The 27,938-nt window shown below is 48.0% G+C and overlaps 1 protein-coding gene across 3 annotated transcripts; it reads right to left on the reverse strand.

Annotated features, from left to right (window-relative positions):
* Positions 1-296: 296 nt before the first annotated feature.
* On the reverse strand, positions 297-26,146 carry TRIB2 (tribbles pseudokinase 2). 3 transcript variants are annotated; one of them, XM_063789287.1, is made up of 5 exons: positions 26,057-26,146; positions 25,377-25,810; positions 24,484-24,739; positions 19,497-19,789; positions 297-2,716 (listed from the first exon to the last, which is right to left on the reverse strand). In XM_063789287.1, the coding sequence occupies exons 4-5, from the start codon at positions 19,649-19,651 to the stop codon at positions 2,248-2,250; spliced, it is 624 nt and encodes a 207-aa protein (XP_063645357.1). In that variant the 5' UTR covers positions 19,652-19,789; positions 24,484-24,739; positions 25,377-25,810; positions 26,057-26,146; the 3' UTR covers positions 297-2,247. The 3 variants fall into 3 exon arrangements, with proteins under 3 accessions (XP_063645357.1, XP_063645356.1, XP_515306.1); XM_063789286.1 differs by having other exon boundaries at positions 24,934-25,810; XM_515306.9 differs by lacking the exons at positions 25,377-25,810; positions 26,057-26,146 and having other exon boundaries at positions 24,484-25,332.
* Positions 26,147-27,938: the final 1,792 nt, after the last annotated feature.

The following is a 27,938-nucleotide window of genomic DNA, read 5'->3' on the forward strand; positions in this document are numbered from 1 at the left end:
TTACAAGTTTAACCCTGGACAAGGCATGCACATTTCTGGGTTTATTTCCTAATCTGTATTAGGAACGTAAGTTAGGTCACCTACAGTTGTTGTGATGATTAATTCGGTGTGAGTTATTGCATCCAGATTGGACAGCATATGCCCCAATATGATGAAAGGGGGATTCCATGTCTTAAAAGTAGTAGCAGTGGCTCACCCTGAAAGAGCAAATGCCTGTAAAATGTGAGCTTCTGCCTGGTGTGTGGTGACCACAAAGCACAGGTGGCAAAAAAATCATCATTTTCCAGACTCCAGCATTTTAGTTAAATACGCACAATTTTATTGATTGAAGAGATTAGGACAAAAACGTTAAACCAAATACAGGACAAAGCACCAGAGGCCATAGATCCCCACCATGCATGTCACCAACCTCTCCTCCTCCAAGGTACTTAAAAAATAGGGGAGAGGGGGAAAAAAAAGGTCCTTCTTGACACAGCACCATCTTCAGAATGTTAAAAAAAAAAAAAAAAAAAAAACCTTCTCTCCTTTCTATCTTCCATTAGCAAAATAGAATCAAGGGCAAATCCATGGCCGCCTTGTCTCCTGGTTACGAAGGGTGAAGCCGCCCTCCTGGGAATGTGAGGACAGGGCTCCTGCTGCGCAGGCATAAAGCATCCAAGAGTCTGCACATACATGCCACACACTATTATGAAGCACAGATTCAAGTAACATTTACATACTAGAGTCCACGTGTCACCTACCCAAAAACAGGACCATTTCACAAAACATATACAGGCAGTCAAATCCGAACAAGTGAGGTACTGGGAACACAAATATTTATGCCAAAAGAGTTCTGTATCATACAGCAATAGAAAAGCCGTAATAAAAAACATTTTGCCACTCGAAATCAAATAAAGCTATCTAGAAAAGCCAAGTAAAAGGTTATTTCAGAGACAGAAATACTCAAACAAGGAAAAAGAATTATAAATGTTAACTACAGCATGTAATATGTCATCCCAAGTCAACCCGTAATTGAAGTACTGGCTTAATACATCACAATGTGACATTTTCCTTAATAAATAGAAGAGTTCTTGAAAATACAAAGGTGCGTATTGGGATAGAGAGCTGTTTTTATTTATATCATCATAGCTTTCAGCTAATTATCCTTCCCGCTTGTCTCTACTGAGGGTTTTTGTCCAAACCAGAGGGCCTTACAAGCCAAAAGGATCATTCTCCGTAAAGAAAACTAAATAGCTGCCCTGTATTTTATACATGTGGGACAACCTGCTTTGTTTCACTAGTTTCTAATAAAACAAAGACAAATGTTTAGTTGCGATCAGAGTACTGCAAAAGCATCAGACTCCAGGAGCTTGCTAAAATCTCAGGCCATTGCTATCATCTCAGCAAAGAGGAATGCCTGTCACACAAACCCTCATTGTTCAAAAGCAAAACATGAAAAAGGAGTTGGATTTCTCTTTTCCTTTCTTCTTCCCTTTTCTTTCCCCCTTTAAACTAAGATAGCAGTAATGCATCTGGACGTTTGACTTCTAATAGCTTCCTGCCACGAACCAATTGACACAAAACAGAATAGCTTGTTAAAGGACAGATTTTTTCCCCCTTCAGGGAGCAAAGCATTAACATGTCATTTCCTGACCAGGATATTAAATAGTTTATTTAGAAGAAATGAGTTGAAGTGAGCGATTAAGAGACACAAACTGGACTTTTGTTTTCTTTTACTGTAGCACCCAGGTTTCATGTCAGTCTGTGTGCACCGAATTTTTTTTTTAAGTGAACCTCATTAATTACCAGCTAGGTGGTTGGCTTGTTTAAAAGAAAAAAAAATCTTGGCCAACTGTTCCTTCCCTGAATCCTAACAAGAAGTTAAATGCTAACAGTGCGATGCCAGGATGTGTGTTTGAGGCAGAGAGTTTTGATTCTGTCAGGATCTGCAACTATTTTGGAACAAAATGAAAAGTGGGGTAGGTGGAAGTGGCCCAAGTGGCAAGGGGTGGTCTCCCAGGCTATGTTAGGGAAGACAAGCTCCAGCGGGCTCCCATCCATCTCACCCCAATCCCCATCCCACGCCTCTTGCCCCCATGCTACGTGGTCAGTCAGCTCCTTGAAGGTTTTCCTGCTCTGAACCAAGAAACTTAAGAGTGTGAGTGTCTTTCTTGCTACTCAGCCAGGCAATTCGTGTCCCCTGGAAGAACTCCTTTCCGCTGCCCTCGCTCACTCCTGGAACCTGCTAAGTCTCCGTGGGGCATGAGCTCAGTTAAAGAAAGGGTCCAAGTTCTCTTCCATGTTGACGTCCGGCACCAGCTGGTCAGACACTTCCTTAGCACCATATCCTGAATTCGAGACGCTAAAATCTGTAGAAAACCAAGGATGGTCCAGAATTTCCTGCGAGGTCAGCCGCTCTGAGGGCTCCCGACGCAGAATGCTTCGGATGAGGCACTTGGCCTTGGGCGACAGAGTCTCTGGAATGTTGAACTGGCCACGCCGGATCTTGCTGAAGAGGGAGCTGGGTTCAATGTCATGGAAAGGGTACCGCCCCACCAACATGGTGTACAGCATCACCCCCAGGCTCCACACGTCGGCTGCTTTGCCCGAGTAGCTGCCACTGGTGTTCAAGATCTCTGGGCTTACGTAAGCCGGGCAGCCATGCTTGTCGGAGAGGGAATCATCATCTCCCCGCAGAATGTAGGCGTCTTCCAGGCTTTCCAGCTTGACCCGAGTCCTGCAAGAAAGGAGGAAAACATAAGCTCCTGAGGGTGCTCAGAGACACGTTACCACCAGCATCATAACATAACCGACTATAGTGTTTCTGAAGACTCCTCATTCACATTCATTCATTCACGCATTCATCTGACCAGCCAAACATTACTCACTGAGCACCTTCTAGCTGCCAGCTACTATTCCAGGGCTGAGGACACCCACATGGGTGAACAAGACTGACAAGGTCTTTTCATGCAGCTGATAATCCACTGGGGAGCTCAAACCTTGAGCACCTTAGCGAACCATGAATCACATTATCATCACCCCTGTGATGAGGGAACAAGAGATTAACTAGCTTTCTCAAAGTCACATTTGCATAATGATAGGGCACCACAGAATTCAAACCGAGATCTAACCAACCAGGAAGCCCACAGCTTTGTCTACAACTTTTGGCAGACTTGTAACTAACATGACAGACCACAGTCCACAAAGACCTTTCACCTTACTTGCATTTTGGCCTCACTACAGCCCTTTGTATTAGACATGTAGGATATTAATATCCCATTTTACAGATGAGAATATCGAGACTCAGAGAGTTCGGGTAACTTCCCCAAACCTGTTAGCTGGGAAATGGAGAAGACTTGATCCCACATCTTCCTAAGTTGATGCTGCTGCTCTTTCTGCTATACCAGGTGCCTCTCTTTAGGACCAGGTAGGAAGCAGGGAATGTTCAAGCAGGAGTGGACTCCTATCACCTGGTCCTTCTGAGGCTGACACCCTCATATCAAGACCATCTTCTTTCCCTGGTCAGGCCCAGTGTCTCAAACCTGTAATCCCAACACTCTGGGAGGCCAAGGCGGGTGGATCACCTGAGGCCGGGAGTTCAAGACCAGCCTGGCCAACATGGTGAAACCTCATCTCTACTAAAAATGTAATAATTAGCAGGGCGTGGTGGTACACACCTGTAATCTCAGATACTCAGGAGGCTGAGGCAGGAGAATCGTTTGAACCCGGGAGGCGGAGGTTACAGTGAGCTGAGATCGCACTACTACATTCCAGCCTGGGTGACAGAGTAAGACTCTGTCTCAAAAAAGAAAAACAAAACCATCTTCTTTCCCCAGATTTCCTGCTGCCTTTGTCTTCTGTCCTGCCCCTCATACTCCCAAGGCCTTGTCCTTGACCAGGTTCTAACATCTGATGAAGGTCACCCACATCTTCTGCCTGTGCACATCTGTGATTCCAATTTCCCACGTGTCTGCGTGCGTAGGGTGTGTGTGAACAGAACCATGAGCCCAAGATCCTTCTCAAACTAGGCATCCTACCCCCAGTCTTCCCCTGCCATTTAAGGTCCATCCTGGTTGCTGACAGGAAAGTAGGACTCTCCAGGGTATGCTTAAGAAAAGAGGTAAGAAATCCTGCATTAAACTGCCTGCCGCATCCTTACATAGTAAGATCTGATGTCATCGTTGTGTATGACATAAATTAAGTGCTCAGGAAATACTTTTGGAAGTGAGTTGAATTCTTATCATTAACTATACCTAATCTACTGTGAGGGCCAGGATGCGCGGTGACTTGTTCAAGGCTATGGTGAAAGTCACTGAGAGCTTCCTCCACCCAGCGCCCCAAGCTCCTAGACCAGCCTCCTCTCCTTAGCTCAGGGGCCTCCTAAGAATTCCTGTTTTCCTGCCCTACTGTTCTTTGAGTGGAAAGTTAGGAATTGCTACCTTCCCGTGCTCAAAATTGAAATCTTCCTCTGACTCTCCTGGCTAGGGCACTGCCTCAGAAAGTTGTAGGTAGTCCTTGGGTCTCAAAAACCCAGTTAATCTATCCCATCATCACACCCCTGGAGGCTTGCAGAGAAGGTGAGGAGGGATGGGGAGGAGTTGGAGTTAGGATTAAGACAGCATCCACAAGGGCTGTCTCACTCACATCACGTATTTCCTTCATCTCAAAAGCACACATGCAAGCGCACGTGCAAGCATCTGCCCTGTTTGCCCCGAAGTGCAAAAAAAGCTCAAGTAAGCATTGAATAAGAAAGAGCTTGGAAAAACCACATTGGGTCATAAGTCAGAGCTTGTGACTCAAGTCCATCTCCTGCTGTTTCTCTTCCTCCGTCTGCCTGAAGGTCTTAGCCTTTCAGCGTGATCACCACAGCCACTAAGAGCCATAGAAGGGGGGCAAGGTTCAAATTAACCAAAAGATTGCTGCTGGGAGTTCTCTACAGCAAAAGGTTTAGTGAAATCCCGGGTTGACTCTAAGGCCTCATATTTGGATTACAGGAGTTCAAAGCTCAAGGAGTGACTACTTTCCGTATTAATTTCCACCAACGAACAAACAATAGTTGTGGTCATGGGAAAAGGCACTGGGCTAAGAGCTAGGAAGGCAGTTTCCAGGCTAGGCTCTATCTCTCACCTGCTGTGTGGCTATGGCTGAGTCACTCAACTTCTCTGTTTTTCAGACCTAAAGAGGAGCACTAGACAAGGAAGTCTTTAAAAAAAAAATTATGTGGTAAAATAGACACTAAATAACATGTACCATCTTAAACCATTTTCAAGTGTACTTCATTGGCATTAAGTACATTTACACTGTCATGCAAACATCTGGACAAGGCAGTCTTAAAGTCTCTGCCAGTTTTATCATTCTGGGATTCTGTAATACTCATCTCTCCCTTTTTTATGTGCTCACTCACATTCTATTATAATCTATAGAATACATAGTCTTCGGCGCCTATAGCTAATGTTCTACAAAAACAGGAAGGATCTACATGTGCTAATCTGGAATGGAGCTGATTAAAAACAAATGTCTTTTGTCCTTTTGCGTTTCCTAATCTAAGGTGGCAGCTGGAGCTGGCCCACGAGACTTACTAGCTGTCGAGATGGGACGGAGGTGAAAAGGTGAAACCCAAGGGGCAGAGGAAAGGAGGAGGAAGGCGGGGATCTCGAACCACAGGCACCGTGAGTTCTCTCCACTGCTTCCTCTATCCCATTCTCACCCAGCGCAAGCCAGACTCATCACCTCCAATTTCACTGTTTTAGCAGAATAGCTATGGAAAGAATTACAACTGTGGAAATAACAGTAAGAAGAAAAACAAGCTCTCCCATCTGTGGGACAAGGGGCGGTCCAGTGGAACAAGCATGGATCTTGGTATCAAAGGGCCCAGGTTTTGCCCAGGTTCCTCTGCCCCAAACCTGCAGTGGTGATGCAGCTCATCCAGGTGGAGGCCTAGGGCTTGGTCACGGCTGCAGGGTGACCCCCAGGGACTCTCGACCATCTCTTGGGCCACACTCCCTCTCTCTCCATCCCAGCCTGTTTGCTGTTCCTCACATGCCCTGCTTGGCCCCAGTCCTTCTGAGGGCTTTGCCACAGTGTCCCCTTGCCCTAATTGTGCTTCCCCAACTGTGTGACAGCTCACTTTTGTCTTGTTTCTGCTCGAATGAAGGTTATTAAACTTGATCCTGTCCATCCTACATTACGGAGCACGCCCTCCTCCTCTTTTCAGCATGGGAGATATTGTATATTTACATTTCATGATTTACTATGTATCATTATGGTGATCATTTCGGGATGATCACCTCACTTCCCACCTCCAAGAGCCCATGGGCATGTGGTTGATGTCATTTTGTACGCAGAGAACAACACTTAAGTTTGCTGCTGTACCTTGAGTACCTAGATGAGTACCTGGCACAGGGCAGATACACAATCCATCAATGACAGGGACAGTCCTGCTGTCGACCCCAGGGGGAGCTTCAGTGCGCTCACCGGGAAAGGAACAAGGGCCGGTGCTCTGTCTACCTGGCCAGGGTTTAGTGGCAGTCAATGAGAGCTCTACAGAGGATGGGCTTTGTAAATGACAGCATCAAGGAATCTCCCATAGTGATAAGGGGGTGGGGATATCAGGCATCTGTCAGTAAAGATGGGAGGGAGATATGACTACAGGGACTTGAATTTCTCCTCGCTCAGTCTTGTCAGGGTGCAGAGCTCACCACCTCAAGCTTTTCGTGCAAGGGACCCTCGACCATCTCCCTCTCACTCCTTCCCAGCCTGTCTGCTGTTCCTCACTTGCCCTGCTTGACCCCAGTCCTTCTGAGGCCTTTCCCACAGTGTCTCCCCACCCGGATTGTGCTTCCCCGACTGTGTCAGCTCACTTTTGTCGCATCTCTGACCAAATCTGAGGCCCTTCTCCATTCCTATCCCCTTCCAGGTCACAATTTTAGATTCTGACTTTCTCCTTCAACTCCTCCTGCCCCCAGGTGTCCCCACATTCAAAGCATCCTAACCCCTCTTTCGGGAAGCCTCAGAAAATGGTTAAGGCCTCCACTCTGTCTACTAACCCTGGCCTTCCCCCAAGCTGGAGTTCACCTTTCACCTTTCCTACCTCAAGATGAGCACCCAGAATCTAGGCCCGATACTTCATGAATTTGAGAATAAAATGAAAAGACCATCCCACATGCTGCCAAATACCAGCTGCCCCTAAGCTCATCTATCCAACACTTCGTGCTCCTTTCCTTCAGAGGCTGAAATTTTAGTGGGGAGGGCCCAGGTCTGCTTGTCACATTTGGTTCGGCACATGCTGCAGAAGGACAGCTACAAAAACCAGCCCAGGTCAGAGGGCAAAGCAGTGTCCTGAGGCCACAGAGACCTGGGTTCAAGATCAGGCCTTGAAAATTACAAAGTACCAAATGGCAGATGGCATCTATGTACCTAATGCATGCGAGGCACTTACACGTATAGTCTCTTTAAAGTTTAGGAGATCCATTTCCAAGGCAGGTACTATGATTCCTTTTCTCATGGACAATGAGCCTAATGCTCAGAGAGTCTGAGTAGGCTCCTACGGCTGGCAAGGCAAGGCAGTGGCTGGGCGCTCACCTTTCTTAGGCCTGACCCCACCTACTCAAGCAGCTGGCGGAGGAAACCACACTGGGGTTGCTCAGTTCACTAGGCTCCATCAAGGTGCGCTGTACATGTGCTTCCCCAGTGTCAGGGGACAGCCAATCCTTGGGGCAGGAGCCTGCTCTTTCTCTAGGGGAGAATCTGCATCCCAGGCAGGAGAGGGGCAAAAGAAAAGAGAAGCCGGGAGAAAGGATGGGGAGGAAATGCAGGCTTGCTGGCCTTGGTAGGTCATTCTTTTGACCTTGCTTCCTTCTCAGAACACTGTGAACTTGTTTACAAAACTTCTAGGCAAGGGTCAAGGCAACTGGTCTGGATTACGTCTTTCAACAAGGACCTTTCAGGATGCATACCACGCGAGAGGAATGGAGGGAGGTCCGACAGGCGGGGGTGAGTGTCAGCTCTGGTCACTGTGGACTTGCTGTGTAACTGCAGGGAGGCTGCTGAAGGTCTTTGGGCCTTGGCTCCCTCCTCTGGGAAAGAGGGCTGCCAGTCACGGTCTCAAGAATGTGTATGGGGAGTCCCTGGTGGGGCTCTAGCACATGTCAGAAATGGGAGCAGAAATGAATGAACAGTCTTACAATGGCTCATGTCCCCTCACAGTCTGGGCATTATGAATTTTCCAGGCAAAGGAGCTGATTTCCATAAAAACCAACAGAAGCATCTGTGGACCTAGTAATTCAAATGTCCCACTAGTCATGCAGGCATGTAAAAGACATTTACCGAGCATTTACTCTGCTTGAGTTCCCCAACTAGGCACTGGGGAGACAGACATGACAAGTAACACCCACCTTCTCCGTTTTTGTGAGAATTAACTGTAATAATGCAAGTACGGTATCTACCGAGGAGCCTAGCATGGTAGATCTGCAAAAAACTGGGGGCAACAATAATGATCGATCTTACTATTAAGAATGAACCTTTGCACCTACCCTCAACCCAAAAGCCTAGTGGAGAAGACAGGTGAGGAAGCACGAAATGCAAGTCCCCAGCATACGGCCGTAGATGTGAATTCTCGTTCCTTCCTGGGTCTTTTGCACTTGTTCCTCCCGCGGGCTGGAATGCTTTTCCCCAGCTCTGTGCCCAGCCCAGTCCCCTCACTTTACTCAGTTCTGACTACAGTAATCAGGATATGCTTCCGGGAAGTGGTGGTACCAGAGACAGTCCAAGAAGAATAAACATTCCCCAAAGAGACAAGGGGTGGAGGGTAGTGGCAATTTTTGTGACTAAAACGCTGTAAATGACAATGGTTATCTCCAGTAACTTCTCAGGGGAAGAGACATCTCCCTGCCAGCCACCAGCCTGGGGCAGGATTAGTTTGGCCAGAGAAGCTGGATCCCTGCAGGCCTTTTGCAAACTGTGCCTGGCATAGGAAGAGAACAGCCTGCTTTGCTCTCAACCTGCTGAATGAACAAGGCTTACACGTGGGCAGCCTGTGTACTCAATGACGGCCCAGCCCAGTGCCAGGCCTTGTGTCACCGGATCCCGGTGCCAGGTGAGGAAGCCAAAAGCAGCAGGGTGTGGTTCCTCTCCCAGCATCTGTGGAACAGCACAGGTCGGCACTGAAAGCCCCGATTCTCCCCCCACCCCCATCCACTCTCAGCACAGGCTCCAGAGCTCCCTTGGGCCACTAAGTTGAACTACCAGTGTGGCCCCTGGTTCTTTTGGCCTCAGTTTCCCTTCTGTAAAATAAGAACAAATAGCTACAGGGCCTGAAAAGGGCTCGTCTAGCTTCAGAATTCCAGATTTTAAAGTTTCCTTTAATTCTTAAGCTCTAGTGATTACAACACACCATATGATATCCTAATAATAATTATAGTAACAATAATAGAAACTATGTGTGAAGCATCTATAAGATGCTGAGATTACTACAGCTTGCATCCTTATTTCTCAAAACAAAGTAAAAGACAAGTATGATATATGCATGCTTCCTAATATATAAGGAAGCTGAGGCACAGGGAATTAAATGCCCTAGGCCATACACAGAGAAACTGAACAAGCTGAGCTCTGAATCTACGTCTGGACTCTAACGCCATTGTCCTTTCCAAAATACATTCTGGTACTAAAATCACTGATTTACTTAGGGCCAAAGAAAGAAAAACTTTTAAAGGGAGACCCTGAGATGATGGAGACAAATCTGGTGCAGTTTACTCAGCACTAGATCTGGTATAAAACCATCCCATTCACAGCTAACTGCTATAGCTCATGAGGTAGGTACAGGTGACTAGACCTGCCCATTTACCGGATGAAGAAACTGAGGTAACAGAAAGTAGATGTGACTTGTCCAAGGCCACCTCGCAAGCCAGTGGCAGAGCTGGGATTCAAACCCCGGTTTTTAACTCCAAGTTTAGTGCTCAATCCACAAGATCAAAAATAGTATCCACAAGCAAATCATGCCGTATTTTCCAATCTTTAAACAGCACCGTGGGCCCTTGGCAGGAAGAGATCAGGACAGGGTGGGCCAGGGTGGGGCTGAGCTGGGAGTTCAGCCAGACAAAGTGGGCCTGGTAGGGATGGGAAGTCCGGTGGCCTAAGGTCAGTGAAATCCAGAGAAGTCACTGAAGGCCGTCCGGTCAGGCGGTCCAGATAGGCTTAAGGGTCAAGTGAAAAGGTCAGCTGCTGCCAGATCTGACCTTGCCCTGACTGTTACTGAAAAAGTCCTCTGGGCAGCCAGTCCAGCTGTGAAAGCCAGGGTCCCGCCCGGGGCGGCTGCTCCCAAGGGCCTGGGAAGGACCACCTGGCACCATTGGCACCATCATGCCGGCCTGGCAGCTGCATTAGAATGTCACAGGCCACTAAACGATGCCAAATAAATTGTCGTTCACTTAATTCTGGTTCATGTATGCACAGACTTTTCCAACAGTCACCTCTGAGAGCCACCTCTGCACCAAGTCTTGTAGAGTCAGTGAACCACCCCAACTCCTACCTCAAATGGCCCACAAATTAGCAGGGAGAGCAACAGGTGAGCCACAGGGGAAGCATCTCAGGGCATCGTGGTGGAGGGAGAGATGTCTATAGGGAGAGAATATGCCTCTTGTGACCTTACAACACCACACAATCTGGAAGGTGGGTGTGCCCACATCGATTTGATGCAGGAGACTACAGCAGCTTAGAGACAGATGAAGGAACTTGCTTGGAAATAGCACAGTTGGGATGGGAAACCCAATCTGACTCAAATACTCAGGGGTTTTCTGCAGTGCCATCTACCCGGCCACGACAGAACCCCTGCCCTGTCCGCATGCAGGTGCACATTCCTGCCCGACTCCCATCCATGGTGCCTGGATGAACAGGGGAGTCTCATTGTACCCGAACACCTTCCCACGCCCCCATGCAGACACCACACAAGCACAGCCTGCAGGCCGCCAGGGCTTCACAGAGGAAGTCCATCCTGTCGCCATAGGAACAGAAAGGGAAACCCAAGAAAGAGGAAGCCATGCTGACAGGAATTCCTCATCAATGCTCCATTCACTCCCTGCATTGAGACATTCAGCCATGGCTCCTGAAGAATCCCTCCTCCCCCATATCAGTGGATTGGCCTCTCCGCAAAGCTTCCGCAGGCTCAGTGCTGGCCAGGGGCACCCAGCGGTGGTGTTGCTGCCCTGCCCGGTGGCTTAGGAGTGCTTCAGGATCCAGAATTTTCCCAGTCTTGTTCCAGGTGTGGGGTGGGAGTTCACAGAGTTCAGGGAGGCCTGTGAGTGCATCTCTGCACCCACTCGCAGGGCCAGACGGGGGCGCTGCACTTGACAGGGAGCCCCACACAGGCTTGTGGAGATGGGCGCGTAGGCACGTAATGAATGAGATCAAGTCGAAAAACCTGGGTCCTGCACTTGGCTGTGCCACGAACACATCTGAGACCTTGCGTAAGCCCACTCTCCTCCTCATTGTTTGTAAAGATAAAAGTGTCGGGTTTAAACCCCCACTTGTTGCCCCCAACTCTTCAATCCCACTGCCACAGTCTCAGTTTGAGCCACTTCTTCCTAGAACCCATGCCCGGCTGCTATTACCCAGTTCATCCTTCACATATACTTCCGGAATCACAAACCCGTCCCTGCCATCCAGAAAAACCTTTCAATGGTTCATTCTGGGCTTCAGGTCAAGTTGGAGGTGAGGGGTGTGTCTTTCAGGCCCTGGACTCAGCCTCATCTCTGTCCTGGCACAGGGGACCCTCCAGCAGCACAGCCCTCCCTACACACGGCTCTTTGTGCCTCCGGCTTGACTCATGCCTTCTGGGACCTCCCCATCCCTACTACAGCACTCAAGCCAACCTCATGCAGGAGGTCATCACCTCCCGGAGGTGACCATTCTCCACACCGTACTCCACTGTTGGAACTGTTAAATAATGCTTACAGCTAAATAACTATTGAATAATCATTACATCCATTAGGCAAGGACTCTCTTGTACTGATTCCTGTACCATCAACACCTAGCACCGTAGGACAGAGTAGGTGCTTAATAAATGTTTGCGAGATAGAATGACCCCCATATCTAAGATTCCCCAACTCCAACATTCTATCTGGAGTTCAGGGCATCTAGGCAAGACTCTTCTTAAGCAGGGCAATGTCTAGAGTCCAAAGAAATTTCAAATAGCCTGGACTCGGTTTCATGATTTAGGGAAACTCCCAAGAGTATTGAGTAGAAAAAAACATTGAAAATGAGTTTCCATCCACTGCATTCTACTGTCAATATGGCTAGTTGATTTTTCTTATGATATTAATGCCACTGGGACATAAGGGGCTATTTGTATATCCACGGCATCAATGGTCACACATTCCTAAGTACTGCTAAGTCCAGTGCTAGGCATGGGGGATAGAAAAAGAAATGAAGCCCATTGTATAGTTCCCTGGGGAAAAACAAAAACAAAACAAAACAAAAAAAACCCCACAGAATGGAACAACAGGACATAGGACTGCCCGCAGGGTTGGCTCATTGGTGGCCCAATCCATGACTGCTCAGGAAAACTGAGTCGTGAGCCGAGTTTTGACCCTGGCTAGTCAGGTCCTCCTGGTGCACACCTGTTGCCTAACTGCGTGAGAAAATTCTTTCTCAGGGTTGGGCATAAGAGATGGTATTTTACCTGTTGTCTATTTCCTGGAGACAACCTAGTATTTGAAAGCTTGGGCTCTGGAGCCAGGGGCCTGGGTACCAACCCCAGGTCTGCCACTGGTTGGCCATTAGACTCTGAGGATCAATTTTCTTATCTGTAAAACGGTGAAAATAAGAGTATCTTACTCACTGGGTTTAAATTGATTAATTTAAATACAGTAGCTAATTAGAATTAAATTGGTGAATCACATGTTATGAGTAAAACACATGGTGGGCCCTAGATATTATTTCATTGAAATGTAGGTCTCATGAGAACAGGGTTTCTCTCTCACTGGGCTCTGTAGTGTCCCCAGCACCAAGAATAGTGCCTGGCACATAATAGGTGCTCAATAGATATTTGTTAAATAAATAATTGAATCTCCGGGCTGTTGGGTTATGAGGCTCAATGACATCAGAGGATGCCCAATAGCAATAATGACGGCTATGTATTCAAGTAGCTGCAGTGCACCAGGCACTGTGCTGGACACTTAACATATTAATATATTGTCTCTTCTCATGATTTCAGAGAAGGCAGGCTAAGACCATAGGGCTAAATGGAGTAATAAAAAAATCTGACCACTGTGCCTCTGCTTGGTTTGCTTGAGGACCCACACTAGCCCGTCAACTAGTTACTAAGTACAAGCAGCCCAGCAAGAAATCCTGCTGAAGAATACCTACTATTTAGTCTACTTATAAGCATGGAACCTGGAGGAAGCTCTCCCCTTTCTAACCGTGATTAGAAAAGCCCTTCATGAATAAAATTACAGCCTGCCATAGACACTGAAAACAATGTCTTAAATAAATGTCACTTCTGCATAAATCATTAAATTAAAAGGGAAATGATGGGTAAATTTCTCACTTGATGGGAAACTTTGGAAATAGCTCTCTTTGAAAAGGTGTCTCCATAGGGGATGTATAAGTTTTCTGGGCTCCCATTGATTCCAGGCAATGACCTAGACGCCAATACTCTACTTACCCCTGCCTCTCTCTTTCTGTCATTAGAATCCAATCTGAGCCGCTCCCACTCAAAAAAGGGAGACATTCCGTCAACAAATAGCAAGGCCCAACCTGTTCCAGGAGCAGTGAACATGAGACAGCCTATGTCCCCAGGAAGCCCCCAGCAGGGGACAAGGACAGTCTACAGATGCACACACGGACCATCAGAATACAGTAGGAGATGAGCTCTGATGAGGAAAGGGAGTGCTATGGGAGAGAGATCACTGATCCACCCTGGGGAACAGGAGGCTCGCCAGCCTTCCCCAAAGGTTGGCAGTACCTCAAGTACATAAAGGGGTTTCTCATAAATAAGGGAATTCCAGGAGCTCCATTTCCTTCAAAGCAAAAACGAAAGGTATTTTCCCAAAATACAAAGCGCCTACAACTTGAAAAAATGTACACAGCTTTTAATGAAAGAAAAGCTGAGTCTGGTCTCCAGGGTTTCCATGCCTGCCCTCTGTACTCTGTTAGATACTGAGACCTCAATGGAGGCGGGTGCAACTTGAAGATCTGAAGGAAGAGCCAATAAAGATACTAAGAGCTGAGAAAGAGTGCCTTGACCTCTGTTGGTGGGGGAAGGAGAAAGGCCTCCACCCCACAGGGAGGCACAGGTCTGTGAATCTGGGCAGGTGGCGTTTATTATACTGAAAGCCCCCGGGCCACTGAGTTCCTGCAAACAGTCGCAGCTTCCACCCTGCTGAAGTGGGTACTGACCGGCTTCCACAAAGCGGAGGAAATGAAACCTGTCACATCAAGAGATAAAGATCTTCTACCCAAAGAAGAAACATGTAAAGAGGCATGTTTCTCAGTTCACATGGGGTCCTTCTGTGCAAGGAAATGTCAACACTGAACTGAGACTGAGGCAGAGAGTGGCAGAGGGATGGCAGGAAGCCTTGAACCCAGAGAGAAATCCAATGGGCAAAAGCAAACAGGAAGTGCTGTGGGAGCAAGGCCCCACCCACCTTCCTTGAGCAGCATAAGGGTGCACCTGCTCAAAGGGCTCTTCGCATCTTGAGTGAGCCAGGGAACTGGCCCTGTGACCACAGAGCAACACTGAGTGCAGAGGAGGCTTCCATCAGCAGGAGCTCTCGTCTGCTGATGGCTGACTGTGTGCTAGGTAGGAGCTCCAGTCTGCTGATGGCCGACTGTGTGCTAGGCATTGGGCTCCCTTGTATTAATACATTTAATTCCATGATGGAAGCCTTGTTGTTATTTCCACTTTGCAGATGAGGCAGTCTGGGCACAAAGCTTAGGTAATTTTTCAAGGTCCTTTCCTAAGAAGTGCCAGAACAGGGATTGGAATCCAGACAGCAGCTGTGACTCTACATAGAAGTAACAGGACTTCTCCCAAGCTCAGGCCTTCCCATGAATTAAAATGGAATTGGAGGGGCTTGAAACATGGGGCTTCTAAGAATAGACTGATCAAGCAGGTCACCCCAATGCCACAGCAGAGAGGGGGAGGCGGAGTGCACAGGGCACGCGCTTTGGGGATGTGGGTGCTGCCTTCTATCAGATTCTGAGCCGTAACCAGCAGGGTGGCCGCTACTACACACAGACCGTCTGAGATTTTACTACACGAACTGTGGATGCACAGGGTGTGGCCAGGTGAGTTCAACTGGGATTGGAGATTAACTTCCTCAAAATGCTGCTCAGTGCCTCTGGGCCCTGAGGTTTTCCTTTTCAGCAGTATAAACAAAAAGAACCAGGCTCTGCCCTGCACAAACATCCCTGGGAACGAAGGAGAAGCAGCAGTCCAAGGCCTGCAACACAGAAGCTGATTCAGGCGCGGTGGGGTATGATCCTCCACTCCCTACATGTGCCTGTGGCCGCCTACTCCAGTGCAAATATGGTCTATCTGGCCTTTCTGAGCCTCAGGTTCCAGACCAGGTGCACTTGACCTTTGGCACTAACTTAATGATTATAATTAAACCAGAGAGGAGAATGTGGCCTAAATCTGAACCCCTATGTCACAAGGGTGCCACTCTTCACTGAATAGGCTGCCCAGGCGAGCGACTTAATTCTTCAAGAACCCACTGAGTCCTGGGAACTGCTCTCCCATAATGGTACTATTTAGTCAATGACTCTAGGAACAGCTGTCCCTTCATGAGTGCCTGCCCTGCCCGGTGAGTCACAGAATCATCTCATTTAACCCTCACAACTGCCCGACAGGAATGCCATTATTATTTCTGCTTTGAGGAACCGCAGCTTAGAAACATTCAATGACTTATCCAAGATCAGGTAGCTAAGAAGAGCCAGAAGTTAAACCTAAAACTCAAATCAAAGTAAAATGGAAACAGAAGACTCTGAGCTACTGCCATTTCTACCCAGCAGCACAAGGCATGCTGGCATCAGGTCCAAACATAACGCTGGGTGTCATCTGTGTCTGCCTGCAAAGCCACCAGTGGGGGACTGGACTGAAGGCGCTGACAGTTCCACTAACAACATTTCCATGGATGGCCATGGACACAGAGTCCCAGATGGCACACAATCGAAACTTTAGTCATAAGGAGTCAGCCCATAGGCAGGTCTTCTTCTGCACCAGGTGGGCCTCAGCCAATTTCACACGTAAAGCCTGCACTTTCGATCGCTTTCCAGATCACCAGAGTTCAAGAAGCACATCACTGAGAAGAAGACTGATGCGCAAAAGAGGTGTGTGATGGTCAGAAGATGAATAAAGCAGCACTTCCCAAATTTGCTTCTTTGCTTTTTCACCATGGGACCAATGCCCAAAAGGTGAGAAAACAGACATTAACTCTGTGGTTTAGCTTTCCAAAAGCCTTTAAAATTTAACCCATTGCTTCCTTACACTTTCGATGTTGTTGAGGGAGAAGGAAGCTTTAGCTCCACTAAAAGTGATGCAATTAGGGTGGAAGATGAGAGTTCCCAGCAGCAAGCATGGAGCCAATGAGGTCCTGGGCCCCTGACACTTGGCCTCACACTCTTCCCTCAGGAAGTGCTGGCAATGTGCTCCATGTAGGCCACCATGCAGGCCAAATAAAAGAGAATCTGCCATGAAACTCAATGCTGCCAGGAGGCAGAGAAGGAGAAATACATTGTGGAACAAAAAGCAGAAGTTTCACATTCTGGAATCGAGAGGTTAAAATACAAAACAACAAGAAGAAAAAGGTGACTAGGCATGATTCCCCTTTCACAAAAAGTTGATAGTTGGATTTTAGAAAAACAAAAAAGCTCTTTATCAATCAATCAGCTACTGCTGAGAACATTCAAAATGTCCTTGAAAACAGAGGTGACCTTCTCAGAGCTGCCCAGACAGACACTTGTCATGTTCCTGAAAGGCAAGCCCACTGGGACCTCCATGTGACTTGGGCTGGAAGAAGAGCTCTGGATGGAATGACAGGATTTCTAGGCTGGCTGCACCCTCAGACTGGCTGTGTAACATTCAGCAAGCAAGGTGACCCTGCCATGAGGCCAAGTAACCTCACTGATCAGATGGAGGAGTTCTCATTTTCTCCAAGGTCCTACAGGGCATCAGCCTCAAGGCTGGCCCATGGGGCAACACGGCTGCATGGCCAAAGGGGCTATCACACATGCCACCATGCTGTAGGGACTATATAGGCCAGCTCCCTACAGTCCTTTACATTCTCTTTTTACCTTGGAAAATGCTCTTGAAAATGAAAAAAGGATTTTGCTTTGACATGTTTACTCCAGGCAATTGTTTCGGTTTCACATTCACACTGGATACTCCTTTCTGGTTATCTCTGGACAGGGTCATGCTCTTTTGCAAAAGTCAAACGTAACTTCCAGACGGAATGTCAGAGGCACACACTCCTGAGGTTGGAAGCTTCTTCCCTGGATCCTGGGACATCAAGGATTTTGGCTGTGCGACGACACACTCATAAAGGAGAAGCAAAGGCTGGGTGGGAATAAAAGCGCTCCACAGCCCAGGTGAGGCCTGGCTGTGCTTCACTGGCTCCTAGCTAGCTGTGTGCACTGGGGCGTGCTCTCACCTCTGGAGTTCTGCCTCCTGGCAGCAAACCAAGAGAGTGCCACACAGACTATGCAACCTCCGGGTCCACTTTTGTTCCCATGTTCTATGACTTGGGGACCTCCACCCTGCTCTACTCATTTGCACAAACATGTATTCACTATGGGGGTCCTATCCCTGAACAGGCCATTCCTTCTACTCGTTGGTGCCCGAGAGTTCCTCCCTATGGAAACACAATCAAAGACGACACTTAAAAACACAGATCCTTGTGAGAGAGGGCATTTGCTGTCCCCATGCCCTCTGGCAGACAAATGAATTTCTTGAGAGCTGACTTACTAGTGAATGTGGCCTTACTTCTGCTCTTTCCTGTCCGTAACTTTGGGACTTCACCACGTTGCACTTTGGAGCTCTCATCTATACAATGGACATGATGACATTCACTTCAATAGGGAGAGAGAATTAAACTTTAACCTTATGGTAAGAGGTAAACAAATATGACCTCTTATTTTTGTAGGTGCAGTTATTAAATCTCCAAGAAAGGTGGAACATACAAGGGTAGAGAGAATACCTTTGTCAGTATTGTTGGGGGTCAACATATATTCATCTTCTAAATGAGAATATTCAAAGAAGCACATACACCAATTTATTATTAATTGAAAAGACCTTAGAGCCAATACAGCATACAGAAGGTAACAGAAGGAGAAATATGAGGCTGGTAGAGGGAGGGTGGAAACAGACGAAGGACCAATCCGAGATCACAGAGGGTATCAAAGGCAAAACCAGGGGAAACATCTCCAGGCTCCACGGGCAGAGGCATCTGAGCGGAAGAGAAAAGGTAAATGTGGTTCCACACTCTAGATCTTCCAACAGCTGCCCCTTCTCAGTTTGTTAATAAAGGTAAAGGCATTCACAAGCAAAGATCAAGATATGAGCTGGTCTCCACATTATGTGGGGCCTCATTCAGGAACTACGGTGAGCAATGAATACAGATTTGTTGCCTCTGTCCCTCTAAACTCATATTCTTAAAAAGAAAAAAAAGGGCTTGAAGGAGTTCTTACAATCAAAATCGGCTGGGAGAGAAAGCAGGGCCCCAGCAGGGTCTGCTAAATAGAAGGTAATGAGTTAATGGCATAAGCCAGTTGCCTGCATCCTGTCCAGCTGTCTCCTCCAATAACCAAGACCTCTGCAGTGCCATGCATTTGCATCAGCAGTTTCCTCACCTGGAATGCGGTCTTTCCCACCATTTCCTGAAATACAGTCATCTTTCGAGTCTTGGCTCCAAAATCACCCCTCCTGTAAAACCTTCCTTGACTCTCCAAGTCCTAGGGAGAACTGACATGTCCCCACCACCCCAGTTCTCATCCCACCCAGCACGGACCTCTATTCTGAGCTGGTAGCATTTCCTTTATAGGTCCGTTGGCTATCTAATTCATCTAGATATTAATAGTACTGAGAATTGTGACTAATACCTAATATAAGCTTAGGTAAGAGCTACTGAATGAGTGCATGGATGAATGAATTATAAATGACTGATTCTGGGTGCTGAGTGTTCTGCGGGTAGAATTTTCAAGGCCCTGCCTTTACTGGCATTGAAAATGTCAAAGAGGTTTGCAGCCACCTTCGGAATTCAAGACACCTAATCATACGTATTCATTGGGTCACAGAATATCCTGGTACCTGTCCTTTGAGCACCAGATGACACCTTTAGAATAGTAGCTATTTGTTTTCCCAAACACTTGAAAATTGCAATATTCACTTCCTTTTGCCCTCCTAAGATTCCTTCCCCTCATCTGGACCACAGACAGTAAAAAAACGTCCATTCAAGACTTTTCTAGGAAGCTGTTGTTAGGAGCAGTCCATCACAGAACCCAGGTCTGGACAGGATGAGACCTACCTCTCTTCGTCCTTAAAGATGAATTTCCGCAGCTTGAGGTCCCGCAGCACCAGCCCCCCGTCATGGCAGTGGGCCACTGCCGAGGCAATCTGGTAGAACAGTCTGGCTGCCTCCTCCTCTCTCAGCTTCTTGCAGGTGCGGACGAAGGAATGCATGTCCCCATAGCTTCGCTCAAAGAACACATAGGCTTTGGTCTCACCCAGGATAATTTCAGTGATTTGGTTGATGTTACTATGAGCAGACAGGCAAAAGCACGGTGCCAGGGATTCCTGGTAGCAGCTGATATCAAACACCTACGACAGGATTAACAGTAAGACCAAAGTCAGAGGTGCCTCTTGTATAATCAAAACACATAATGCTGCACCTCCCACAGGTATGGGCTTTTGAGATGACAGAAAATACGCTGAACTTGGACCCAGACCACATTGGCCCTGCCTCCTACCAGCTGTGTGGCACTAAACAAGTCACTTAACCTCTCGGAGCCTCCAAATCTTTACGTACAACATGGGAAACTGATACTTGACTCACAGTGTTAGGAGGATTATATGAGAAAATGAAGGTGATAGTGCTTTGCAAAATGTAATGCAGTATAGAAATAATAATTTTCATTATTTTTGTCTCTAGCCCAATTGCGTGTTTATAGAACTAAGGCAAAATTGGAGAGAAAGTGATCCACCTCAAATGACACCAACAACACTTTATTTACCTTCAAAAATAAAAAAAAAGAAATGCACATAAACAGGCATTATACAACACATGAGCAACTAAGAGAATAAATAGCTAGCTTTTGCCCAATGGTCTCTAATTCAATACTTTCATTTTACAGATATGGAAACTGAGGCTCAAAAATGAGCCAAAACTCAAGCCCCCAGTGGCAGAGGTAGGAATACGATACAATCCTTCTGAATAGGGAAGCAGCCTTGCTTCTTCCTCTCTTCCCTCCACAGATATCTAACTCAATGAACCAGTTATGCAATGATTTTCTATGAATCAAAATTAGCCTGCAAAATGCCAACTCATTGTGGGGTTGCTTAAAAAGAAAAGGCACCATCAATACCTTTTGAAACAGACCTAACAGAAATTAACACTGCAGAGAATTTTTGAGGTTATATAAAAAGCGCTTTCATTCATTTCAAGACCTCCACTAAATCAGGAATACAAGTCCCTGGGTCTGGAATGTGGTTTTTCTATCTGCCTGGGATGTGGGTAAGATGAATCTATTCAGTGTGTGCGTGAGCCAGGGGCATGCGTGGGTGAGCTTCGCTGGAAAGCATCTAAGGCAGGAACGCCCTAACAATACACTGCATGCTATCAGTTCACAATGATTTAGCTGCCTAAATCGCTTTTTCACTAGTTAGACATACTTTCTTTGATCATCATTTTGCAGTGTGGTAGGAAATATGCTGGACTGGAAGTCGGCAACCTTGAGGCACTAATCCTGGCCCTGCCACCAATAATCTGGATGAGATGGATAAAGAGCTTAGGGTTACTGGACCTCTCTCCTCTTCATAAAATGAAGATGTTGATTTAGAACAGTGTTAACCTTTTTTGGGTCCTGATGTCACATAAAATCTGATAAAAGCTCTGTTCCCTCTTAGCTGACAATGCCCGTTCTCAAATGCATGCACGATACCGGATTCATTTTAAGGGGATTCACGGGCTTTCTGAAGCCCATCCAAAGCCACAGACTGCTATTTAAGAATCCATGAGTTAAGTTGCTCTAAGCTTCAAAAAATTGAAACAAAATCTGTGAGTCAAACAGGGATGTAAAACCTCAAGAGAGTTGCTGCTAACCCGGCCAAGGAAGCAAAGTTAACAGTAATGTTGTGAATGAACCATAATGAGGCATCTCAGAAAAGCGGCACAGCTGCTGCCACTATAACCTAGAATTTAAGAAAGAATACTTCAACATCTCCAGAGACCACAAATCACACACTGATACTGTCAAATGATGACCCAAGAGCAGTGACCTAAGAGGCCTGTTCAATTAGGAATCTGAAATGCTTGAATCAACTTTAACACCCTGACTGCAGGCAACAGAAACCCAGGGAAGCCTCAAAAATTTCAAGGAGTAATAAGCTTTGCAGTGGCTAACGTAAACACTGCATTATATAATGAAGATGCTGTGTTCTGAAATACCGGGTTGCAGCTTCTGTCGCCAGTGCTCACAGAGTTATGATTATTTATAATCTACTTCCTGTTTCCAGGTGCATTTACAAAAACATAAAAGGTGACTTTTGCTCAGCACTTTTAGCCTATTATCCTGCTCCACTGCTGAAAAACTGGAGATAGAATTTTTTAAAAACTAACATATTTGTGGCAGCTTCAAATATAGCCATACCTTTTGTAGAAGAGACCAAATTCCAAGATGGTGGACAGAGTATGAAAAATAAAATAAGTACTTATGTTTTCCCACACGAGAAGGAGCCAAACTTTTATTAGTAGCTATCAGGGGCATTTAGGGGCTTGGACTGGTATTTAAACCATCATCTTCACGTGCAAAATCAAGCCACAAGCCTGGTGCCAGCTTCTTTACATGTCTAATTTGGAGCCTTGGTTATGTAATGTGACAGTTCAGATAAGGCAGTAAGATTAGGCCATCATTAATAACATTTGCAAAAAAAAAGTACCCATTCCGCCAAGATAGTAATTATGTCAATCTGCACAGTAGCTACCAGTATCTCCATGAAAACATACAGTTAAAGACTCCTTAAAGCGCCTTCATTCATCTAGCAAAAGTAGGCACATGGAGACAATAAGCAGCCTTGATTATTTTGTTTAAATGACTCTGGAATCTCTATTCTTCCAAATAGTGTCCTATGGAATTCTCTACGCAGTCCCCTATAATAAATAGCATCTTTACATTTGATCTGTTTTTGCAAAGAATTTTTTCATTGGTCAACACACAGCTAGGAAACATGAACCTTCTATTCTAAGACATCAAAAGGAACTGGATTCAATGTGTAGATTTCACTGAGCCTTAAAGTAAGCTAAGAGACCACAGCATATATATCTCTCAGGGCAGTTCAGAGAAGCAGCCTTATAAAACTCTCTTGGAGCTTCTTAGGAGATACACAACTATGCTTGCATAAGAAGTCACCCACATCATCTATGGTAAAAAGGCAGGAAAACAGAAGCTGCTGTGTCTTAAAGGGATGACCTCTGTCAAGCAGAACAATGATACTGCACTTAAATCCACTTGCAGCCACACTGTAATTGGTGAGGGGCTGATTCAATCTTTGCAATAACTAAACCAGCAGATTAAGTCCAATTTGAGGCCAGAGCACAAGTCTGCAAATGACACTGTAAGGTCAGCCCAAAGTGAAATATGTCTTGCAAAATCTGGAGAAAGAATGAGCAGAGGCCAGAGTCACCTCTGATTTTAAACAAAGAAGTAACAGCCAGATGCCCCTGCAGAATTTGGCTGCAGAATCCCTATACTTAAAAGCATCTCCAGCCTTTGAAAAATATTAAAATGCTGTACTGAAGTTGAGCAAAAGGAATGAAAATATTCACTGCTGGGTGATTGTGCATATTTCATACAAGAGTGGCAGTTCTGTGGAATTCATTCATTTCAAAGGATGACTATCCTATTGTGCAACCTTGCAGACTTCTGAGAATTCAATCCAGCTACTGAATTTTGGTTAACCGGGCACAGTTGCTCTGGGTCTCAATAACTTAGAGAAGATGCAAAATACCAAATGCTCAGTACAAGCAAAGGGCAACATTTAAAGAGTCTCCGATTTCCCCCTAAGGGCTGAACTGAACAATCGCAAAACTGACTGGAGATCTCCACTAAACCCAAATTTTGCAATGAAATACTCCAGTCCACTAGGAAATAAGGCAAGTCCACAAAGTAGTCTGTGGTGAATGGCAAAAGCGCGATGTGTTATTTGCAGCACAACCGTGCCCAGTGACCATTTCAAAGGCAGAATGGGTCCCCCACTCTCCCCTTACCCCCTCAAAAAAAAAAAAAAAAAAAAAAAACAGTCAGCAAATCTAAAATTAAGTGACAAAGATTCCTTGATCTAGGTCCAATTCTGGGTAGTAGTATGCTCTATTATAGTTATTTTCTTTTTTGCAACTATTTCGCCCCTCATCCACTTGTCTGGGGCCCGGTGGGTGCACACAAAGATACACAGACACACATATACATAAACCAGTCACTGTTCAGGGTTAAAGACAAAAAAGGAAACCGAAGTGTCCATCGCAGTGGTATTACCACTGCGGATCCCTAGGGCTCCAAACGGGAGCCTCTTAACCTTACAGGCAAAGGTGTGTGTTCAGGGGGGCACGGAAGAGAGGGGATGAGCAGACAGGGAAGTCTAGAGATGGGGAGAGAGACCAAGACCAGAGAGAAAGACCCAAAGCATTCACTATTCACCAGAAAGTGCTCAGGCTTTGATTTCCACCCCAACCCTCCTTTCAAGGCTCCAGGCAGAAGAAAGGTCTTTGTAAACTCCTTCCCTGCGCTGGGCCCCTGGGCTCAGCCGAAGGGGGCACCTTTGTGTGTCTGTTTTAAAGGGTACCTTCGGAACAAAGGTTTAACACCTGCCCGCTGCTAAGAACAATGGCTGCGAAAAGAACGAAGTCATCAGTCTTAAAATTACCGGGGGATTCCCTAATCCTTGTTGGAAGGGGAGGGGGCTAGACACAGGAAGAAATCCCCCCCGGGCAGCGGGACCCGGCCTCGCGCAGAGAGCTCCTGGAGCCTTCGGTGCACGCGTGTCCGTGGCCCCCGCGCAGTCCCGCCGCCCTCCCCTCCCCGGGCTCTCCCCGAAACGCCCCCACTGCAGCCCGCCCCATTGTCTGAAACGGTCTAAAAACTTCGCAACTTACCGAACCTGAGCAAATAAATAAATAAACCCATTTAATAAGGCCACGATAATTATCCCGCGAATCTCCCTCTCCCAGACTCGAGGGCCTGGCGCCCTCCCGCTCCCTCGGGCCCCTTCCAAAGACAAAAAGCAACCCACTGGCCCTTTACCTTGCACACCAGCTCCTCTCCGCTGTGCAGATGCACGGCACGAAAAACGTGGTCTCCCTCCAGAGGTTCCAACAATAAGTATTTCCCGATACAAGAAACGCAATGCGACAAGTTCGGAGTCTCGGGCGGGCTCGGGGAGCCGAGGTTCGGGCTGAAACTCTGGCTGGGCTCCGCGGACCTTATAGACGACAACTCTTCGAAATCCTGGGTTTTGTTCCGCGATCTCCCATATCTCGCTATTGTGATGGGGGTAGACCTGTGTATGTTCATGAGTGTGAGGATCGCACACGACAAACAAAAAAAAAACCCGCTGGAGAGATGAGTCGCTGGCGAGTGCGGCTGCAGGCGCCTCGGTGCCACTGATTTTAAAAGGGAGCGAGAGGGGAGGGGACAGAAGAGGGGCTGCGTGGAGAAAGAGTTAGAAGCCCCCAAATGGGCGCCGCTGGATACCTCGTCTGCTCCGAGCCCGGCTCCCGGGGGTCCTCGGTCGGCAGGCAACTCGGGTCTTTTTGTTACCCCAAAGCAGTCGGCGATGTGCAGAATCGCCGCACTTTTAGTTACTCTGTGTGTGTGTCCCCGGCGTGGATCTGGATGAGTACCCTGGCTGCTAAGGTGCGGAGCTGCAGCGCCAGGGCTCCCGACGCGACCCCCAGGCCGGCTTCCGAATCGCAGACGGGGCGGAGGAGCCCGCGGTAGTTTGTGCAGTCTTCGGGGCGCTCACGGCGGCGACTCAGTCCCAACGCGTTAGAAGCCAAACAAAAAGAGAAAGGAAACAAGCACGGGTCTACCGGCTGGCGACGCACGGCAGCCAGAATCCGCGCTGCACCCCCTTTTTTTGGTGGAAAGGGTGGGGGGCGTGTAAGGGGGGGGTGCGGGAGAGGGCAGTTACCTACGTTTTAACTGTAGATGGCGTCTGAGGCTTTTCCAAGATCGCGAGCTCTCCAAAAATTAAACAAACAAACAAAAAAAAGAAAAATTGCAAGGGAGCATTTAACTTGGTGCGGTCAGCGCTGCCAACAAAAGATTGCAAAAGCTGGGCACAGAGTTGCGGCGCGGGCTGGGCGCAGGTACCGCGACAAAGCCCTGGGCTCGGCCCGCCGCGCGGAGGTCAGCACAGGCTCATGCTGTCGCCGCTCGCTCGCGCCCCAGGTCTTCCTCCGAATGCAGCCAGACGTGCAGGAGAGAACGAGGACAGATCGGCGGTCTCCGATTTCGCCGGCACGAGCTTGCGGGGGTCCTGCGGGCGCTGCAAGGGGAGCTGCGTCCCTGGCCCTTCCAACGCGCGGCGTTCCTTTGCCCCTTTCCCGCTGGAGAACTGGATCTCGTCCTGGAATAATTTGCAATCACCCCGTCTCCCCCTACCCCGAGACCAAATTGCCCGGTGGGGTTTGTTTTGGAGAAAATTGACGGCTTGTCTCCTCCTTCTTTGATTTCTTGCTTGCCCGCCCCCCCCCAGAGAAAAGAGGGGACCGTGTATTTAAAAATTAAAGGGGACGGCCGACGGTGCCCGAGGCCAATCCCCGCGCTCAGCACGCCCGCATCCCCCGGCGAGGCGGTATTAATAGTTACTTACGTGGCCGGGGATCTCGGAGCGAGCGGGGCCGTGAGTGCGCGTGTGCGCGCGCGCGCCTCGCTCGCGCTCGGTCTCCCCATTCAATGTCACCGACACATTTCCACGGAGCCTCCGCCCCCCCCCCCGCCGCCCCCGCGACTGGCTCAGCCCAGAGCCGGCCCCGCCCCGCCCCCGCCCGGGCCCCCCTCATTGCGCCGGGCGCCCATCAATCAGCCCCGCCGCTGCCAGTCCTCGGGCGGCTCCCCGCGCCGCTGCCATTGCAGCTCCGTGTCGGGGGCGCCAGCACCGGCCTCGGAGCTCCCTCGCCCGGCCGGGGAGGTAAACAAAGTGAAATATCCTTCCGCGGCCCGGGGCCCCGGGCGCAGCACGCTGGGTGTCGGCTGCGAGCCCAGCTGCGGGCGGCTGGGCCGGGGTTACCAGCAGCGACTCCCGAGCCGTTCCCCACACGCTGCTCCCGCAGCGCCCGCTCCAGCTCTTCGTAGCTCGTTCATGTTCCTGGCGCTTTTCCCCAGAAAGCCAGGCACGCTCTGAGCATTGGGCCCCCAGGCTCAGATGTGGCCCTGAATGAGGAGCTCTGTTTTGGAAGAATGCGCTTGCATCGGTATTGCTGCCTGGAGTTTCGAGAATTCGTTTCATGGTATCTCTCCGACACCCTCCTCTCTATTTAAAAGGAAATCCATTGCTTCCTTTTAGTTGGTGTCACCGCTTGCCCCCGATCCCCACATCCTGGGCTTGTATTTCTAGTGTTTTCAGCAGAAGAGGAACTGAAGGCATCTTTTGACTCAGGTCAAATTTAATCACTAATTCTTCCCTTCCCAGTGCATTGCCTGGAGGGCCTTGGAGGCCAAGCTAGACAAAACTTTGCACCCACACCTCCAGGGAGCGCTGTTGGGTCCTATCCAGGGTGCTGGGCGTCCTGAGTCCTCTTCTGTTAGCCAGGTGAAGGCTGCAGTTTCACGCCCCACTCCACCCCCCATTTCGCCACCCCCCCGAATTATTCCTAACTTCCTTGGGAGATTCCAGTCCGCGGGCTTGGACAGGAACACAGGAAGAAAGGGGCTTGAACTCAGGCAGAGGCTTCAAACGCCAGCCTTGATCTAAGATATCCTGGTGAATGAGAAGCGATCTAGTAGAGGACAAACTTAAAAAAAAAAAAATCCCAAGGAACTGAGAAAGGGGAGTTGGGACGACTCCTGGAGCCCTCTGAGCTTTTGCATGCGCGTAGTATATTTTCCACTGGAGGAGGGGACTAAATTATTGTCCACTGTAGGACACTTTCAGTAAAAGAAGGGAGCTATTTATAATTATGTCCACTTGGGACAACAGTCACTCTAATGATCAGGAGTCCTGGGAATGTGGCCAGAGATGGAGAGGACATTGACTATAAAGCTTCCACCCTGCAGCACAGAGTTAAAAGGAAGGTTAAGAAGTGGACCCGTGCCTTCCAGCACCTCTCACCATCCTACTCCCCACAAATCTGCCTAGGATTCAATCCCAGATCCCAGCAGAATAGATCTATTTCTCTAGGCGATCACCAGGACCACTGACCGAGCAGGGTCCCCTAATCCAGTCTTACCCCAGGAAGACACTTGGCCTGTGTTAGGAACAGTCTCGAAGCAACCCCTGCTGTTGAGTCAGAAAGAGAGGTGCCTAGCCTCCTCTATGCAGTGGCCAAGAGAGCTTTGTAATAATTAGGGGTTGGGACACCTGTGTGCTAGCCCTGGCTGGGTCTCTGATTTCAAATGGAAATTGGGTGAAGACCTTGTTTTTTCTCCCTAGGTCCCTGTTTCTTCATCTGTAAGATGAGAAGCATAATACCCGCCCTGCTCACCTCCTGTGGTTGCTTTAGAATTATATTTTCAATTCCAGGAAATCTATGAAG

This window comes from Pan troglodytes, chromosome 12, assembly GCF_028858775.2.
Source record: "Pan troglodytes isolate AG18354 chromosome 12, NHGRI_mPanTro3-v2.0_pri, whole genome shotgun sequence".
NCBI classification, from domain to species: Eukaryota; Metazoa; Chordata; class Mammalia; order Primates; family Hominidae; genus Pan; species Pan troglodytes.